The 15638-nt window shown below is 34.2% G+C and overlaps 1 protein-coding gene across 1 annotated transcript; it reads left to right on the top strand.

Annotated features, from left to right (window-relative positions):
- Nucleotides 1-2427: 2427 nt before the first annotated feature.
- On the top strand, nt 2428-15350 carry LOC130654478 (dolichyl-phosphate beta-glucosyltransferase-like). Its single transcript, XM_057457069.1, has 10 exons — nt 2428-2631; nt 3562-3739; nt 5912-5958; nt 7992-8060; nt 8214-8306; nt 9222-9395; nt 9830-9913; nt 10073-10140; nt 13717-13802; nt 14877-15350. The coding sequence occupies exons 1-10, from the start codon at nt 2551-2553 to the stop codon at nt 14999-15001; spliced, it is 1005 nt and encodes a 334-aa protein (XP_057313052.1). The 5' UTR covers nt 2428-2550; the 3' UTR covers nt 15002-15350.
- The last annotated feature ends 288 nt before the right edge of the window (nt 15351-15638 follow it).

Raw genomic sequence — 15638 nt, 5'->3', positions numbered from 1 at the left:
TCGAAGATCTTCAGGATATAGATAATACTTATGAGATGACTTAAGGTAAGCACAGGGTGAGTAGTGATAGAGCCTACGCATGTTGAATTGCTGTGTGCCAACTCTCCAAGTTGCGTATGTTGGAATTCTACTATGACTATTTGGGCAAGTATGCAAATCGCAGAGACTTTGAGTATACCTACATCGATTCAGATAGTGCGTATTTTGCAATTTCGGGAGAAGAGCTTCGAGATGTCGTATGACCTGAACTTTTAAAGGAGTACGACAAAAATGTGTGAAACTGGCCTATGTCTGACTAGTTTTCAAGTCGTACAATATTTCGTGCATGTCGAAAAAGCAAAACGATATGACTTTGCAGTATATGAACGCTTTGTAAGGCCACCTAGATACCAGGAAAACACAAGCTTCCATGTACATAAGCAAGCGATTATGAGCAAAGCAAGCTAAGCTATTAGCGTTGTAGCGTTTCTAACAGTTTTGTGTATACCTTATAGGAACAAGACCCTAATAAAAGGAACATGACGGAGGTTCTATATGCGAAATAGTAAAGATCTATTTATGATCCTGCTAAACATTTCGTAAATGTTACTACGTCTAGAACCTACCAGGCTCTACAGGAGAACAATAAACTCAGTTCTTTAGAGTACCTTGGGTGTGAGAACCGCTTCGTGCACATCATATTAAAGCACAGTTTGTTGAGGGTATGTCTTGGAATAACTATGCTAAAGAGTGGCAGATTGACCGCAAAATACCAATAAAGTACCGAGAAATTGATGAGCCCCATCGCTTTAAGGAAGTAGCTGAGAGGTTGTGTTATACCAATGAACAGCCTTGTGGAAAGCAAAAAATATACCAAAAGGTAACCGTTATATCTCTTTCTAGTGTCTCGAATAGTTGATTTACGAGCAATCCAAGCTAATCCTGTCGGCGTTCTGCGATAAACGTCGTGCTTTAAAAGATGCTATACGCACAAAAGACTAGCCAGAAGACCCAGCATAAAATTTCTTACCACCGGCAAATCGGAATACTTAAGGTGGGAAAATTACGCTGGGTCGCAAACGATTTTTCTGCGGTCAGAGTAGTGAATACACTTTATGATTGGTTACTTCTATTGTTTTATTTGCTTAGGTGATCATTATCAGGGAATCTTTTCTTCTTTAATAATTTGAGCGAGGATGATCTCACTCACTTAACAAAGCATAATAAATTTCCCCATTACTTAAGTGGGTGAGTGGGTAAGATGATCATTAGTTGGTTAAATCAGGGTTTGATCTGACTCAGATCTTAGACGCAAACAAACGAACATAAAATAATTCTTAGTGAGAATTCTTTTATGTTTGTTTGCGTCTAAGATTTGTATGAGAGAAACTCAATGTTAATATGTCGAAGAAAGCTTAGTTAAATAAGCTAACAAAACTCTAAGGCCTATTTTCCACCTTGCCCTAAATCGCGTTAATTTTTTCGCGCTAATTTCTGACCTCAGAGTTAATCTAGCCCCAACAACCTTCTCACATATGTTTCGGGTCTTAAGATGATTTGGAACAGCTTTAAGTGCGTAGGGCTGTTTCTAAAAGGCTTTCTCGCACACGTCTTGGGTCTTAAGATGATCTGGGACATTCTTAAATTGAAGGTTAGCCTTAACAGCCTTGTCCAGCGGTAACTGCAGTGGGTTGTCAAGCAGTCGTTATTTAGTCCCTTTGCTATAAATAATAATCTGGTCTGTTAAATTTCATTCTAAAACTGCAAAATATAGCTATTTTTATAACTATAATCACTATCAAGGACACAGATCTTTTGTTTAGTCAAACGGTCTTACAACACGAATCCTATGATATTACCCAGCAATTCGAATATAGGGGAAAAAGATTTGGTTAAAAATAATGCAGTGTCAGTGAGTCATTCACAAAAGGGAGAAATATGTTTTATTTTAAACAACCAACATAAAAATATCCATGAGAGAGAGAGACACTTAAGCGACCACTTGAAATAATACCAAATCTAGTTTTTACGCCAAAGTTATAATGTACAAATCACATACCTGATGAATTAATTTGAGGATTAAAACAAAGAAAAACAACTTAGGCGGTTATCTCCCCAGTCATCGCTAGCTATACCTCAGTGGTAAGTGGGGCGGGCGTGTTGCTTAACAAGCGGCCGCTTGAGAATCCCCCTATTTATTATCTGCGGCGGTATCATGTAGACGCAGTTGTCCAAATCTACCACGGTACAGCCACGGGTATAGAACTGAAACAGGAGACACACACGGAAGAAAGGATATCCAAGAAGTTGTGCCATTTCGCCATGTAAAAATCATTTTGAGCACGGAAGGGATTTAGAGCAATAGCCACAGATGCCTTTGTCTCGTTTATCAATAACTTATAGGATCATGTACAATATTTGTAGGAAAAAAAGTATGGCAATGTTTGCCGTTCAGAGTTATTGCTTTTTACGTCTGGTGGTTATTATAGTCCGAGAGTTTCGATAATGAAAATGTTGTTGTGATGTGTCACATTTTATAAACATTGTCAGTTTTATAACAGTGACGCCAAAATGCACGTTCCATTACTAAACATTTGCATGCATACACTTTTTTTATACTTATTTTTATCAGTTGCTGTTCTACTTTTTGTGGTGAGTTTTGTATATAATTCTCTTTTTTGCACTAGCTTGCTAGCTGACAGCTCAAGCATATTGCTACAGCTAGCTATAGCTGTACAAATATTTTTTCTCTTAACAACACATTTGTTATATAGCTAGGTAACACTCAATGGGATCTTAAAACATAGATTATTTAATAAAGATTATTACCTGACTGATACAAAAAACGGCTAGCTAGGCCCCATGTTTTAGACGTTTGGTGTGTGTGTGTGCCTGTGCGATAACATGCTTCTTATGGCAAGGCCTGCCAAATCAGCTAAAAAATTAAAATCCATTGCAAAAAAGTCTTAGGGCATTTTTCATAACACTTCCTTGTCAAGGTTTGAAAGCCACTAAAAACTGATTGGTAGAAACAAGACAAATAGAAGTAACCCAAAGAAAGAACTGGCACCAAGATTGAGTCTTGTAGCTTTGTTTATATATACTTTTGCATTGGTAGATAGATAGATGTGCATATTTTAAGTTTTCTCTGGATTTCTCTGTTAAACAAGTAAAATGTAAATTTTAGAGGCAGAAAACATTTTGTCGCACATAATTGTGCCAGGTTACAGTATATTTTATCAGCCATGGTGAAAACTATGCTTGAAATCTTTTGGACATAGTTGACTATTTTAATAACTTAATGCACAGTGCTGTTAATACCCTTTGACATGGTATAACTCTAACTAATGTCGAAATATAAAAATATGGTGAGGAAACTAATAAAATTTTGGTATCTTTGTGACTTTGCAACCTTAACTCATGCTTGAGGTTATCATGTCAACACAACATTACCTGTTGAACATTATAAAAGCAATTTGTGTGAGTTATTCAAATGTGTGAAAAAATTTTTGGTAAAATTTATTGTCTACAAGCTCCTTTTTAAATTATTTTATTTAACTTTTATGTAAATGTTCTTTTTAGTTCCTAGTTGTCTTGTATCTTACTACAAAAGATGCTATCCCAGTTATCCTACGTTATGCCAGTGAAAAAACATTTATCGATCCAATTCAAGAGAAGAATTTAAATTTTCCCTTTATTATAAGTGTTGGAACTCTATCTCTCTCTGTTGTAGTTCCAGCATATAATGAGGAGCAAAGATGTAAGTAAAAATGTTGTTGTTGTTACCCTTTATTTTTTTTATTCTTTTAAAAAAAATTGGTCAATAGATTCCTATGGTAAAATAAGAAGAACTAAAAGTTTTTTATGATCCAGATATGTACAATGTACAAAAAGTTTGTACAGTTAAACTGCTATTTAATGATAGATTTTACTAAACTAAATGCATTTAGACCACCATTACGTGCGTGTTCATGGATTTATGCAAGTGTGCATTATCTAAAAGTAATCATATTTTTAGATGGAAAAACAGCAGTAAACATTTGTAAAAAAACAACCCAGTGAAGATTAAGCTCTATATTTTCCATTTCTTAACCTTACGACAATATGGCAATTAGGTAATGTGTCTAAAATCATATTAAAATGGACATCAATAAATAACTAATTTTTCAAGTTAGGTATACAGTACACTCTTGGTAACTCAAACACCAGTTAACTCAAACTTTTAATAGCTCAAAGTGTTTTCTACAGTCCCTTAGACATTTCTTAATACTTCCTTGTAAAAACTACTCCTTAATTCTAACCCCAGATAACTCAAACATTTGTTTTCTCAAACAATTTTTTGGTCCCCCTAAAGTTAATTTCTTCGGATAACAGGAACTTCTTAGTGTCTAAGTAGAACATAATGTCCACCATACACTTTTGTCCTGGCAGTTGGATAATGCAAGTTACTTGGATGCCATCGCCATCTCCAACATTTACTGCTTTTGCAGTAATAGTGATAACGCATTTTCCATAGAGATCGGCACGTAGAACATAAAAAATTGTTTTAGCTGACTTTCCGTTTTTCCCTAACGGCAAATGCCCAATCACTTACACATTCTTCTTAACAGCGACATCATATTTGTCCGCAGAGTCCCTTTAACGTAAGAAATCGGAAGTCACAACTACTTCAGTCTCTTTGATATCTTTTCCCATAATTTCCATATTGAACCAACCGATTCATTCAATACTCTGCGCCAACTCAGTACCTTAAGGGAAGAAATTATTTGCGGAAGAAATTTTTCCAGATTTTGCCCAAATCCGCAAAAATTAATTCCGCAGAAGTGAAGAAATTTTGGTGATCCGCAAAAATAAATTCTGCAAAACATTTGAAATTTTTCATCTGCAAAAATAAATTCCGCATATTTTTCAAAATACTTCATGCGTAAAAAATCGATCTGTTGTTTTTGCTTTTCAAAAGTTGAAACTGTCCATTCTGAAAACTTTGCAAACAAAATGGATTGTGGAGCTTGATGATTATTTAAGCTCTTGGATAGGTCAAGACATCATTTCAAATGGATGAAAAGCATCTGGCATCACAAAAGCTATAGAAGAAGGGTCAAGAGGTCTACTGAACCTTGATCCTTTCGCTGCAATCGATCCATTGGAGAACACTGAAGTATCTCCATTGCTGATTGGACAAGAAACAATCGATCCTGTAGATATGGCAAATTTTGTTACCTACAATGGTAAAATGATATTGACGTGTTCTGCGAAGGACGATCAATGTCGAAATATTTTCAATATTTTCAGTGACGATATTTGATCTTACATTTGTTTCAGCTTACATAGTATTCTTTTTTTGATATTTTGATGAAAAATACAAAGATGGTATTCCATAAATCGTATGTTTTTCATACACTTACACTTTTGATTTACCAAATTTCTTGCATACGCAAAAATTTATTCGGCAATATCCCTTTTGAGGTCGCTTTCGTAAAAATTTATTCCGCAAAATATGTCATTTTTGGCTCACTTATCTGCAAAAATAAATTCCGCACAAATTTCTTCCGCAAATAATTTCTTTCCTTAAGGTAATATATGTTGTTTAGTGAAAACAGAGCCTATCTTCACAAACACATCAACCTAGTTAGTCGAGTTGTTGAACAAGAACTATTAACAAGGTTTAGTCAGTTAAAACTACTAGATTGTAACATTTGTAAATTTTATAGAGTCTGAAGAAAAAATCGCCTTAATTCGGACTAATATCCCATTTTTGTTTAAGTTCGAATTAACGATAGGTTCGCTTAAGTCAAACATTCGTAAAGTCGAACTGTTTCCTCTGGTTCCTTGGAGGTTCGAATTACCGGGATTTAACTGTAATTTACTGTATAAACTAGGTCCACATAGCTTACACTGTGTTTTGTTGACAAGATTTTATCTTTTGCTTTAGTACCGATTATGCTGGATGAAACCTTAGAATATTTGGAAAATAGACAGGTATGTTATATATTGTTTACTTTGAAAACCAACCTAGAAGTATTCTGTTTAACCCAGCCCTAAGACAAGAATGATTATGATAATGCTGATAATTATAGCACTAACAGTGTTTTATTTTTAATGCTTTTATGTTGTTGTTTTTTTTCAAATAATATTGCAAAATAGAAAAAAGGAGAGGCAAGATGAATTCTGACAAATATAGCTATAATAATAAAGTTTTATTATTACTTTACTATAGTCCATGAGGCCCGTTGAAAAATCCACTTAAGCAGGATTACAATGAAAAAGAGAACTGTCACTTAAATTTTAATGACGGCAGCAAAGTTTTACAAACATATAAAAAAATTTGCTGTTGCCTCTGATGACTTCATCAACCATCCATTCCCGAACGGACTCACATACCCAGGTTTGGAAAACTTACCCAATTTGTTTCCAGGTTGTCCCTAGTAGCCCCTGAGGTGAAGAATAACTGACGTCATCGCCTTGTTTCCAAGTTATTTGGTCTCAAAGTTATACCTGCAATGCAATGGCTTCAACAATCTTATTAATCACATTAATGTCAGTCTAAATGCATTGATGTTGTGCCATATCATAAAGATATCAGAAAGATAAACAACAAATTGGACTTTTTCTGCAATATCAAAGGAAAATGAAGAAATCCACTTTTTGTCAGAGATGGACACAACTTTTGTATTATTATAGATTTAGACCAATTTTTGCACATATTAACTGCTAAAAAGTTAGCTATTAAATTTAGCTCAGAAATTATGTGTGGCACGCTTTGCACTAAAATTATAAATTGGGAATTGAAAATTAATACATCATAAAATTAATGTATATATTGTCATTTTGCGAAAAATAATCTGTTCAGATTTTTTTGCTGTAAGAAAGCTAATATGTGTGAAAATTAGTTTAAACAGGCCATCATTATCATCATCATCATCCATCACCAATATTTCTCATTATGGAAAAATCACATTAATTTCAGCATATGATAAACACCAACACCTTGCCTATTTTATCTGCAACAAAACACAAAATTTTTAAACAAAGCAACAAGAATAATATTTTCTAGAATTTTTAAAGTTAGCTACAACCCTAGACATAATATATTGGGTAAAAATGCAGGATTTCTAAGATCACTACCACAAGCAATTAAGAAAGCCATTTCTATCTAACTAAAGAGCACTGTGAAGTTGTCCAAGTTTACTCGTCCATGTTCACTTGTCCATGTTCACTTGTCCATGTTCACTTGTCAATGTTCACTTAATAATGTTAACGGCAGACTTGGGATCTTAGGTTATTTGGTTCAAAAATGTTAAAGGGTGCTATTTTTTGCTAATGTCAGCGTGCCCCAATTTAAAATATTTAGGTCTTTTTTATGTAATGGAGTGGATTGTTCCATAAAACAGCCATCGTAGAAAGTGCCAATAGCGCACTTTTGACAATGGTTACTCAGCCTACACCTTAGCTAAAGTAGAACCTTTGCAGTCTACTAGCTGCAAAGCACTGGCCAAGTGATGCTGTTTATTCATTTCAAAAAGAGCTGAAAAACAGACAAATCTTAAATATTATTTCCAGGGTTGTAGCTCTACCCAGCTATATAGTCTAATGTATAATTCCTTTGTGTTAGTTAACTATCATTTAACAAGCTTTATTCACGTTGAAACATAACAATTGCCGGGGTGAATGCCTGTATTGACAATTATTGATTCATGTATGTAAATATTTGCCAATGTGGTTTATAAGTTGGAAGTAACTTGAACTTACAAAAGTTTCATTCTTCTTTCTCTTAATTTAACTGTTGTTCATGTATGGGAGTATAACTAAAAATATAAATTGCCCACATATAGCACAAGTTTGCCAATGTGAAGCATGACATATCACATCTGCAATGTTACCTCAACGCGAACTTGAAGGGCTCTGTAACATATAGTCAATTGTGTTAATTTTGATAATTTACATCATGTTAAAACAATGCTCGCTTTATTTTATATAAGAATGTGTGCAAACACTTGTGTTTACACATTTAGAAAAAGGAAGGATCCTTTACATACGAAATCATAATTGTTGATGATGGCAGTAAAGATGGCACCACTAAAGTAAGCTGTTTGAGCTTTTTTTCTTTATGTTAAAAATAAACTTCTGTGATATAGTCACTTAAACATGTAAGTGTGCTGTTTCATAATGATAAAATATAACTTTGCAAGGTCCGTAATTCACATCTGATAATGAAAATTCAATTTTTTTTCCAGGTGGGACTAGAGTATGTTAAAAAATATGGAACAGAAAAAATAAGAGTGTTAACATTTGAAAAGAATAGGGGAAAAGGTGGAGCTGTGAGAATGGTAAGTGAAAGTAAGATAGGAAATATAATTTAAAGTAAAGTAATGGTCTCTATAACTTCATTGCATGGTTAAGGTTGCTAAGGTGCTCGTGCTGTTATCTGTCAAGTATGCTTATGGCACTTTCACATTCAGGGTAAACGCCTAAAAAGGCGATATCTATGTTGTTCATAAAATTACCCAACCAAATTTCCCTGAGAGTGACTTTGTTGTTTCAAATAATGGAATTTTTACATGAAAAATAATAAATGTGGCAGATAATCCGTGACCTAAATAAGTGTCATATTACCTAATTGTACACGAACATGTTCAAATAAATCAGCCAACAATGCTGTAAATTTACAAATGATAAAAAGTGTTTTTTTGAGGATAACTTTTAAACAAGAATGTTTTAGTTACAAAAGCATGTCAGGTGGTGTATAACGTCGGTTAAAAAAAATCTTGGTTAAATTAATATTTCTTGTAATGGGTCTGCTAACACCCCCATGCATATCAGTTTTGGTGACAGGGAAGTGATTAACATGCTATCTCAGAAAGTTGTAGATAACAAGTAAATTGATTATCACTTTTTGCAATTATTATTTGTAACATTTTCTCAAATATATGCCAGTTTTTACTCCACATGTCCAAAAACAGTTTGAAATTTAAGGTCACATAGGCTATCCATTCTAACCTAAAAATCGCTGAATTTTTTTTTCTTAAAAGTGTTTTCCATAGCCCAATGAGGTTACAAATTACCTAGTTAGTCTATAGTGTGCCGCCTAACTAGCCGAGTTAAGCTATTGTAGTCTAATTATGTGTTTACCCTGGCTTTTTGATAATTGTAGTGTTTGATAATTGTAATATTTCCGGATGATGGTAAACCGTAATTGTATCAGTGACAAGTAGTGATGCCGTTTTGTTCTTTTACTTCTTCAGGGAGTATTTTGCAGTAGAGGCTCTAAAATATTATTTGTTGATGCTGACGGAGCAACTAAATTCTCCGATCTGGACCGTGTAGAGGAAGGGTTGGATGAATTACATGAGGGTAAAAACAATATGGCTGTCTCTGTTGGTTCAAGAGCACATTTAAAGGATGACGCAGTAGCACAAGTAGGTTTATACTTTTAAGAGAGGGGGGAGGGGGGTATAACATATGGAGAAACAAGATACTGGAACGGTCATTTAAACAAGAGATCATTTATTATACTGTCAATTTAGGCAAGGAGTTTATTTAAGACATCCTTCAAATGCAGAGATCATTTAAATCAAAGGATGGTATTTTATTGGTCACTGTGAATGATTAGATTTATAAAGCTTGATCATTACTTAAATAAATTATTTTTACTCTGTGTGGAAATTCGAAGTTTATTTAGTTTAACATACAGAATTCTTTTAAAGGGCTTTAGTGAGAATAATTGTTTATTTTTCATCCGTTATATATGAAATTAGAGCGGCAATTTGCAATATTTGGAAAACAAGCAAACAAAATCAAAAACCAATTGGTGTTGTTCTTGTACTTTTTATTTTTTAAATTTGAATTTTAGAGAACATTTATAAGGAATCTATTGATGTATGGTTTTCACTTCATTGTATATTTCTTCTGTGTTAAAGGTGTAGAAGATACACAGGTGAGCTGTTTTTTAAACTTGTAAAATTATTTTTAAGAAACTCTGTGAACGCTGTGTTGACGTTCAGTGAAAAACTAGCAGAAGTTGATTATATTTAAAAACTAAAATGGTTTGGTGTGTGATGTGTTTGAAGCTTGTCAATCACGTTTTTTTATTTAGTGTGGATTTAAATTGTTTACGAGAAAAGCAGCGCTAACATTGTTTTCAAGTCTACATGTGGAGAGATGGTATAAAAAATATTTTTATAGACTTTTCCGTATCCCTTGTCCCCCTGATATAATTTCCATCCATACGGCATAATTTTCCAAAGTCTCTCCACAAGTGATAGTGACCCAAAAAAGAAAGAAAAAGAGCATTAGTAAACTGTTTTGCTATACAGATAAAATTTTCTATTCTAGTTAATTAATTTTATTAAATTTATAATCTGGGTAAATTCGCCTGTGAACCACATGTCGGACAACACAAATTATAGTTTCGATTCGCATCCGATTCCATTTCCGACTCGTTTTGCATATAATCACTTTCGGATATATCGGAAACTTTTGGTTGAAAATTCCTGCTCGTGAAATAATTGACTATTGTTTTGGATATTTTCACGTACAACTCTTTGATATCCGCTGAAGTGTGTAAATGTTTTAATAGGGATAAAAACAGGACCAACTTACGCTCTGTTTTTTTGTTAATAAAATGTACGAGGTCTTTTGTTGCGTTAAAATTGCACGGGCCCACACCGATCATAACAATGAGAACGGCTTTATCATTCATACTCAATAGATATTTCTTAAGTTTCTCTTCGTCGTTGGGAATTCCGTCTGTAATGAGTACCGCTAGCAAAAACATGTTTTCACCATAGTCTAAATCACACAACATGTATTTTAATATTTTTTTGAAGTAAGTTGGTCCACTGGGTTTCACTTTCGGTAGAATGTTTTTATAACTTTGAACCACCTCCTCTATGGTATTCTGATGTTGGATGGAACTGTTTATTTTGAAGCAATAATTTACATTTTCCTCGTCTTTTGTTTTATCATTCACACAATCTGCTTCTTCGTATTCATCGAAAATCGCTCCGAATCCATAAAGTTGTATATTTTTAGTATAGTGTGCCATCCATGCGCCAACTTGTTGTAGAGCGTTCACGTATTCGTTCTTAGAGTTTTCGTCTAAAAAGTGCAAGGACGATTGATCAAAGGGGTCACCGTTCGATAAAGTAAAATCAACAGCGATGGAACAATTTAAGTGCACTCCTCCATTTATGTAATCAGTAAGTGAATAGACTGCGTTCATTTTAACTTGGTAGATATGAACAGCAGGAGCGGAGGAATCGTATTTTTTTTTGTCTGTCTTTTTACTTGTTATTGTTCGTTGATTGGACGATAATTTCTTCATTGGTATTTTCTTAACCGTCCCAGACACGTTTAATAATTCGTTCGTGTTCATCTCTATTCTCCCGAGTAGCTCGTGATCACCTTTCGGGTTGTAATTGTATATGGTGACCAGGAAGGGAGAGTTAAGGTTGCCGTTGCACAACTGCTCCAGCGTTAGAGGGATTGTTCTCCATCGGGGGTTGTTATTCTTGATGATCATTTCGGAACGATATATCGGGTGAAAAAAGCTTTCTTTTACCTCTCTACTGATCTCAAAGAAAGCATCTATTCGATTGAACAACCCTTTCTTGACAAGTTTGCTGGCGCCAATCGTTACGTGAATTTGCTTTTTATTGTTGAGTTCTCCTTTCAGCTTTATCGCCCACACACAAATCTTCCCTACGGAACTGTTCTCTTCAGACTGAAGCTCAATCTCGGCTTGTTCATCTTCCACTAAAGAACGGATGTCGGTCACACACGAGCCGATGTATTGGCAGCGTGTTAAGTCTTTTGTGTGCATATTTTTACTGTCGTACAAGGCGAATTTGATCATCTCATTTTCCGGACGATTTCTGTCGATTTTAAAAGTTTCAACAAACTTTGGATCGTGACAGTTCATAATGGTTTCTGTGCGCCCATATTCAATCCACTGTCCGTACCTTTTGACGAGTAGAACACATAACGGGTCGGTTTTACTAAACAGATCGCATTTCGGTAAACCATGACATTCCACAAGAAGTTGTACAAAGTCTTCGGTAAATGTCCGTCGCATATATGGTGATGTCACCCGTGTGATCGTTGTTTGAATGCTAACGCCCGATTTATATTTGGGCGTACGTGGGCGGTTGTTGGTTGGAGAGGAATTCCTAGCCTTTAAAAAAGTAACATCTTGGCTGTCCGTAAATAGTGGCGTTACTTTTGGTGATCGAAATATACTTCCTGTCGTTTTTGTATTTTTACCTTGAAAACTTGTGTCGTTGTCGTTGTTTTCTAAGCAGTTTGAGGTAATAGCCATTATACACTCATACTCGTCTGTTGGACACATACGGCTTAATGTCAGTACTGCAATGTCAAAGTCTTCTCTCTCTCTCTCTCTCTCTCTTAGCTTTCATCAGAATTCACGTCTTAGTTAGCAATTCGTATGTGTGCGTTCTGTTGATTGTTATTTTGCGTTGCCATGGCAACTGATGTACAATATTCTCAGGATAGTTGAAGATCTTTGTACTGTGACAAATAGAAACTGCAACAAGAAATTATGATAATTAAAAGATAACCACTTTGTTCGTGGTTTTAACGACCGATATTTTTCATATCCGTCACAGTTTTTTACCAATGAATGAAACATATAAACGTGAAAAGACAACACTATTTCAAAATGATTGTCGGAGCAAGGAACTAAACCGCAACATCTGATATCTACTGTGGCTTCAGATAGCTTGCTCCTTTTTTGTTTTACGAATATATCTTTTACACTAATGGAGCTTTTCCGACATGCATCATAAACGTTTTTGCTCTTTTCAAAAAATCAGACTTATCCCGGTTCAATAAAAATTAAAAGCATGTGTAAGTTAGTTACATATTTATTGATTTTATTACATGCAGTAAGCATAATCATAGGTCTGTGTGATGAAGAAACCGTTCAATTAGGCGTTACGTGCCTTCCTGTCTGTGTACATGCCTCGGTATTTCCCGTGCGTTTGCGCTTTGCACGTGTAAAGATTTTCATCATATCAAAGTGAATATATATAAATAAAATAAACAAATAAAAAATAAATGTATAAATAAAAAATAATAAAAATTAAATAAATATAAATAAGGATATGAATTAGGCACATACAAGATGAAACACTATTAGTTAGTTACACGCAAAAGAATTTTGAATTTATTTTCTACAACAACGGACAACATCCGATAAAACAGTAATATTGTACCTTTTGGTATATCTAGATGCTGCAAACCTGCAAAATTGTCTACACATTTTTTTTATAAGAAACATACAGTTTAAGTTTGCTGGATGTTTCTTAACTTTAAAAAAGATTTTCTGACAATTTATCAGGCTCTTGTTTTCTGCCCTTAAAATGCTTTTCAGTAAGAAAGATGTCAATCTATCAATATACTTTTCTAATGTTCTAAATATTTTGAGAGGGAGCAGTTGGTATCCATAATTTCGGCGTCAAGTTAAAAAACATTGTGTTTCTTATACAAAAAGGATTTTTATCTCATTATCCTCCATACGACAAATATAGATTCACCGTTTACTTAGTTAATTAAATTAGTTAATTAAAGCCGTTAACTGTCTTTGAATTTTTTTTATCTATTTTATCAGTAAACCAAAGTAGGAACCCAACTCAAGAATTAAGACTTAAGTTTCCTGCAAAAAAGTATAATGTGGGGAAAACTATGTGTGATTTTTCTGCATGTGAAACTTTTTTTTAGGGCGTTTGACGTTGAGCTCCTCTACATAGCCCAGTGTTTAGGTATTCCAGTGGCAGAGAAAGCTGTCAACTGGCAAGAAATAGACGGTAAGTCGACTTTTATTAGTTTCTGCTAACTGTGAAATCTGGAAGGCTTTTTTGACTAATTTTACCATTTATACCATTCTTAAGAAAAAAGTTACGCAATCTCCTTCCCTTATGCATTTTGAAATAAGCAGGTAGTTTTCTTTTCTCCAAGCTGTATAGCAACGCATCGCTGCACTTCTTGTGGCGGTTTGGTCACGTGACCATAAAGCATCTGAAAAATACACTTTACATTGCGCATCGCGAATTTTTTTTCTTGTTACGTTGCACACAAATCTTGTCACTTTTAAATCATGCAGAAATAGAATATCTGCTAAACTTAGTCCCGCCATCTTACCCAGCGTATCCTTATTTTTATAGTAAATAGTCGTTAGCCCGTGGAAAAATACACGGCGTCGCCCGTCCTTTAAATTAATCCGTTGCAACAAAGTGGACAGAAATATATCGCATTTGGTGTTGATGCGCATTTAAAAAAATTCGTGTTTCCGTTACGGGACACGACTTTCGCGGACACACAGACAGACAGACGACGGCTATTATTAAAGAGATTTAAGCCTAAAAAACGTTGTGTTCTTATGAATGTTTTAAGAAGAGTTATTAGGTGTCATTTAAGTGGACATGAAATACACGTTTTTGTATAAGAACATTTGACTTAATTGAAGCCTTTTAATTTAAAGCCTCATAATGTTCTTATATCGTTTCTAATTTTCCTTACATTTTGTTATTTTTAAAGTTTAAAGGAGCATTTTTGTCGTTCTTGGTAATGTCAGGGATAAAATTTCTTAACATGTTCATAGTTTGGGCCTCTGAAGCCATAAGTTCTCATATACTGTGTGCCATATGTTCTTATATACTGTGTGTCATATGTTCTTATATACTGTGTGTCATATGTTCTTATATACTGTGTGTCATATGTTCTTAAATACTGTGTGTCATATGTTCTTATATACTGTGTGTCATATGTTCTTATATACTGTGTCATATGTTCTTATATACTGTGTTCTTATAAGAAACGTATATTTTTTGTTATAAGTTGTTTGTAGAGGTATACCTAATAAGAAATATCATTTTTGTCAGGTTCCAAAATGGTCCCAATCTTCAGTTGGTTACAGATGGGTAAAGATTTACTGTTGATTCGAGCAAGGTACATGATTGGCGCATGGCAGTTATCACGTGGTCAACCCAACGTAATTGATGTGTAGATTTCTTTTAATCTTGAATTTTAAGCTCGCATTTTTTAATTTTATTTTTCAAATTCCCCTGTTGGAAACATACGTTTTAATAGAATTGATCTGTTCAGTAAGTTGCGAAATCGGATATTCTAGAGAAATTTTCGGTGTGTTATTGATATCATTCTGGAAATCTCTGAAGAGAGTTTTCAATTTGCTCAATTTAAAAGCTTTCTGGTGTCGTAGAACCATCGACGAAAAAAAAAATATTTAAAAGTTGTTTTTTATACATGTATTATGCAAGTTGTAGCTAGTGGTATTTTTAACAGAATTCTGTTTGGTTAAATGCGAATAACATATGTTAAATTCAAAAACGCTTTCATACTCCTTGTGTTTTTTTAACCTCGTGTATTTCCCTGCGCTTCCAGAATTGAAAGAAGTCTGTTATTGAAGGTTGTTTGCTTGCATTATATGAATTTATATGAATAAATATATTGTATGGATTGGTCTGTATATATATATATATATTTGAGACAACGGCGTGTTATTCTGTAAAAGGCGGGATATTTAAAAAGCATCGGCTTCTGCAATTGTTTTTCACACAACATCGTTTCCAGGTTTTTATTTTTTCATGCCAAGGTCTGAACACGAAAGTAATACCGGAAGAACG

The sequence above is a fragment of the Hydractinia symbiolongicarpus genome, chromosome 8 (assembly GCF_029227915.1).
Source record: "Hydractinia symbiolongicarpus strain clone_291-10 chromosome 8, HSymV2.1, whole genome shotgun sequence".
Classification (NCBI taxonomy): domain Eukaryota; kingdom Metazoa; phylum Cnidaria; class Hydrozoa; order Anthoathecata; family Hydractiniidae; genus Hydractinia; species Hydractinia symbiolongicarpus.
The sequence above is the reverse complement of the archived record's forward strand: the minus strand, read 5'-3'. Positions and strand labels throughout refer to the sequence as shown.